General features: G+C 43.8%; 1 protein-coding gene across 1 annotated transcript in view; it reads left to right on the top strand.

The window, feature by feature from the left end:
* The window catches only part of LOC143141951 (receptor tyrosine-protein kinase erbB-4-like), a 131,744-nt gene that overhangs the window by 54,091 nt on the left and 72,653 nt on the right, over positions 1-5,000 (top strand). Inside the window, exon 3 of the mRNA XM_076302624.1 lies at positions 4,766-4,900. Within this exon, the coding sequence (XP_076158739.1) occupies positions 4,766-4,900 (135 nt within the window). The remainder of the gene's footprint in view (positions 1-4,765; positions 4,901-5,000) is intronic.

The raw sequence follows: 5,000 nt of genomic DNA, 5'->3' as shown, positions 1-5,000 counted from the left end.
TGTCTCCTGATATATTTCCCCACTTTTTTTTTATCATTTAATGCATTCTCAAGCTCACTCTTGATGTTTTTTGTTCTTAGAAGCTCCAGGGAACCAAACAGTTCTTCATTTGCGCAGTTGTGAATTTGTATTTTTGGGGCGAGCTCACCTCACATGGGAATACTAAACGGGATCTCTGCAGAAGGGATTGCTTAATTGGCACTCAGGGCGGAGACTGGGGAAGACAAAGCTACGGATTAAGTGAAGTTAGATGTAGCAAAGTACGGCTTTATTGAGTAAAGCCATCATGTGCATGACTTGCATTCTGCTGTTTGCCATTTTTTTTTGTACTCCCTTCCTCGTTCCCCCTGTGCGTCCTTCATCTTTACTATATTAGCACTGAACTCTGAACTTTTCTTTCTTTCTTTCTTTCTTTCTTTGCATTTGCATTTGCTATGCTCAGTTTGATGTACCCATGACTTTGACTGTCGCACCAATCTATGAATAGGCAACATATTCATCTTTTGATATTTCAGATGGGCGTGAGAGTGTTCCTAATGTCCCTAGTGTCTCCGATGCCTTTTTGCCTTATTTTGCTCATCGTGTTTGTGACCGAGAAAACTAAGGAAACGCATCCAGCCATGCTGCTGCCTGATATTTACCTTTCACAGCAAGCAGTCTTAATGCTGGAGTGCACCTCATCATCATTCATGACAGATGAAAAGACAGAGAGAGAAAAAGAGAGAGGGAGAGAAAAGAGGAGAGGATAGGAGGGGGGCTATCTAATCAAACCTTAAGCGTCCCGGCGGTCACTCACCGATGTGACGGCCTCCACGGAGGAGCTCTCGTGCGTGCGGCGTTCTCCCCCTGGCGCGTGTGTCATTCATAGGCGTCCTAATTAAATGTGCTCGGCGGGCCCCCGCGTTGCCCTCGTTAGCGCTAATCATGCCTGTGCATGCTCATCACACTCCACTTCTGCCCGCCCTGCCGAGGAGATTATAGACAAGGCGTTACAGATGGGCCGTCCAGCCGAACGGCCAGCGAGGAGAAAAGGGCAACCGTATTGGTTCCGCGTAAGCCTCCCCGTTATGGCTGCCCCGCACAGCATGTCGCATAGCATAGCAGTGGGCGCCTGGAACCCAGTGGGCCCTGATTTGCTGTGGGTCAGCACCAGAACTGGGCTCACCAGACCCAAGCCAGAACTAGCCCCCCTGCTGGACAGATAGTGAACAAGTGCTTTTCATAGAGTGTAAAGTATTGACGACACAGCCGCCGTGGGAAAAATAAATAATGTGGATAAACTCTCTGATGTAATGCCAAATGTTGCAGATTACCAATGCTGATTGGAATATTTCTTGAGCTGGGAGTCAAATGGTTGTGCCATTTAATTGCCCATTCAGTTTGTGAAGTGGGATTGATTGTTTGGGTAATTAAGAGCGATTTGTGGCTCTTACTCGGCTGGAATAAACCAGTGTTTGTGAGTCAGTGAATATGTGGAAACAAATACTCCTAGTGGGAGTTCAAATGGGTTTGCTTCCTGTTTTTATCTTGGTGTGCTTATCGTACAGTACATTTGCGGGCAGACCAAACTGAGAGGACACAACTCTAAAAGCGTTCTTCATCAGCAAATCATCATGAGACTCGTATGGTGCAATACAAGGTCATATTATGGTTGTAATTTAAATGTTCCTATCAAAAAAGGCTCCTGTAGTTCTACTAAACTGTTCACACTTCAGACTCGAGTGTATTTTTTATTTCTCTGCCAGAGGTGTTCTGTATACAGATTTAATAGCTTTTTACATAGCTGCAGAATGTATATTTTATCGACATTAGCATTGTTTTGTTTTGTTTTTTACCCTGTCCTGTTGACCCTTCTAAGGTAAACTGGTCTGTTATAACACAGTGCACAACACACTATCTGGTGGGAACCTGCACTGAATGATGAGATCACTTGTGCTTTAAACAACTAAACCATTGGATCTGACTCTGTACAGAACAGCACTCTGACTGTAAAGGGGAGAGACTGTGTTCAGTGTATAAGTGATTGTCCTCTAAAGAGCCCTAGATAATAACATCTGCAGTGAGTAATGTGACACACAATGCACATTTCGACACTGCAGAAATGAAAGACGTTAATTTCCCTCCAAGCTTTGGTACAGTATTGTAACGTCGGCGCACAAGACATTGTTAGCGTTCCCCCACGCAGGGCATGCTGGGATATGGGAGCGAACATTTGGGGGTTTATGTCTGTATTTCTCCTAAGTTATAAGTCTAAAGTTAGCGTCTTTGTTGTTTCCCTTTTAGTTCTCCCTCGTGTGTGATCCTCTTTGTGTGGGGGGCTGCGTCCTCCCCTGTATGTGTAGTGTGTGTGTGTACTTGACTTGCTCCGTGTGCATTGTGTTCTGGGTCTGTGTCCCTGCTCTCGTTCTCAGCTAATAAACCTGTTGATTGGACAACTATGTGTGTCGCTATCAAAAATCGTTACAGTATGCTCAGAACACACTGGTGGTGAGGTCCTATCAGATGACGTTTACGTCCCGAGAAACTTCAATAGTCATCATCTCAAAACGGCTGAGCGGAGGGTGTCATCTGGGCCTCGGGAAACATCAGAAGTCTCAGTACCGCAGCGCCGGCTGACAACCTTGTAAGACTTTTTACAAAGTACAAGACCAAGCAGAGGCCATAAAACCATGGCGTTCATTAAATCATTCTCACAGAAAAGGCTGCGCGAGGAGAGGAAGAGAGGAAAAAGAAGGAGTGGCAAAGATCGATGATATTGAAGGAAAGAGAGATGAAAAAGAGAGGAAAGAGGAGGTAAAATGAGCAGTGTGCGAGATGCGGGAAAACACTCGATCGGTCGGTCGGCTCCCTCTCCCTCGGGAGGACCAGTGTGGCCAGTCTCTAGATCTACATTAGAGAATGCTGTAGTGGTTCTCCGTCTCAGTATGAGAGATTAGATTTCTCCAGGCCCTCAGGGAAACGGCTACTACTGTGCCACACCAGCATTCTCGTTTTTTTTCACTTGAGCACTCAAACAGCAACATTTGTAACGCCTAGCAGAACAAAGTGGGTTTGGAGGGTCATGCGTGTGCCACGTTCATGCAGAATGGGTTTTTTTATGGGGGTTTTTTTTGCAGTCATCTCTGCTCATCACTGCAACTCCTCTCACTGAGAACCTTTCCAAGAGTGCGACAGCAGCATGAGAATGATCTCTATCTCTAGCGCGTGGTGGTGGGCTTTGTCCCTTTATGCAGATATGAAAAATCCCGCTTTGGGAGACTTAATATGCTCTTAATCTCTGCACGAGCGGATGAAAATAGTCGGAGTTCATAATCCAGCCCAATCTATGATTAAACTCTTCATCCACTGCAGGGATTAGACTCTGGGAGGCTTTTCTCAGAATTCTTGTTATCTGGCATATGCTCCGCATTGTGAAGAGTTCATTACAATTGCACCAACCACCCTACTCCTCCTTCACCCTACTCACCTACTGCAAAACATTAATCTATTCTCTGGTCGTTTTCTTTTTGGTTATTTATCAGTTCTGGTATCAAAGGCGGTAAGGGAATTGTAAATATGTGTTCAGCCCCCACATTAAATCCTGGAAAGTACAACATTAATTTATCCAAGCACATCTGGTGTGGACACGGATCTGTAGTTATTTCAGCGGATTTGTATCTTTCTTAACAAATCAAAAGGAAATGACTGAGTTTCTCAGAAAGCTACTTTGATTAAGTCTGTTTGTCTGCATATTTAATGAGGTGAGTCCATTAAAACTACAGGGGTTGCTAATCTCACATTGGGGAAATACACGGTGACACCGTTCAGTCGCTTAAATGCTGAGACTGGTAAATTTCATTTTTTGTAACAACACTACTGGCATTTCCAGTGTATATGATACATTACCTTTGACTTGGAAGTGTCAGGATTTATGAAGATAATAACCCAATTTCAGACTTAAACTGAACCAGGAAACAAGAAAACAAGACAGGAATGGCCAAGTTGTTGTGGCCATTTTAATGGCTACTTTAATGTAACTACACCAAAGATGGACAGTAGTCATGGGTGTACAGAAAGCTGAAGATAATGATCATTTTACACTGACAGAGCACATGCTAAACTCTTGGAGCAGCATATAACTTACAACACTGATGGTATATCTCTCCTTCATCACTCATATCATCAGTAAGAATATGACAAAGGTATTTTACTTCCTTTCATGTCATGAGTGGGATATTGCATCAGTAAAACACAGGGAATATAATTTTCTTATCCTCTTAACTTATGACTACTTTGTCCTTTATGACAGGAACTAGCAATATCGTGGTAGTATGGTAGGACACCGTGACCTAAGACTGTGGTTCTTAAACTGGGGGTCGGGACATTAGACCAGTTAGCATTAGAACAATTTTGTTTTTTCAAACAGTGACCCCTGTCAAAGTATTCCTGATTCTGACCAGAGCTCAAACACTTCTCTCGCTGCGCAGTGTTACTCGGCCGCAAAGTCATTGGAACCTGAAATAATATTATGCACAATCACAGGAAGTAGAATTAGGAAAATGTGGTGTCAGAACAGAAAGGCAACACAATCTAAACAGAAAGCACATTACAAGGAAACCCCAACCACAAGAACATTGTGGTACAAGAACATTGTCCAGCAGGGCAGTTGACAGTTAAAGGCGTTAACAGAGTAATGACTCAAAGTTTTGTTCTCTCTCTCTCTCTCTCTCTCTCTCTCTCTCTCTCTCTCTCTCTCTCTTTCTCTCTCTTTCTCCCCTCTCTCAAGAAATCCTGAATGGAGGTGTGTATGTGGATCAGAACAGGTTCCTGTGCCACGCCGACAACATCCACTGGCTAGACATCATCAAGGACACTAAAGCAGAAATTTTGGTTGTGCCCTCCAACAACAGCGGCAACATTTGTGAGTGAATATCTTTTCCTGTCTGTCTTACTTTCTCTCCCTATCCTTATCTATTTCTATCTGTGTGCCTCTATTCTCTCTCTCTCTCTCTCTCTCTCTC

The sequence above is a fragment of the Alosa pseudoharengus genome, unplaced genomic scaffold, assembly GCF_046254945.1.
Source record: "Alosa pseudoharengus isolate Yale_2024_CS ecotype anadromous, Long Island Sound unplaced genomic scaffold, YU_APseudo_1.1 YU_APseudo_1.1_scf_24, whole genome shotgun sequence".
NCBI classification, from domain to species: Eukaryota; Metazoa; Chordata; class Actinopteri; order Clupeiformes; family Clupeidae; genus Alosa; species Alosa pseudoharengus.
The sequence above is the reverse complement of the archived record's forward strand: the minus strand, read 5'-3'. Positions and strand labels throughout refer to the sequence as shown.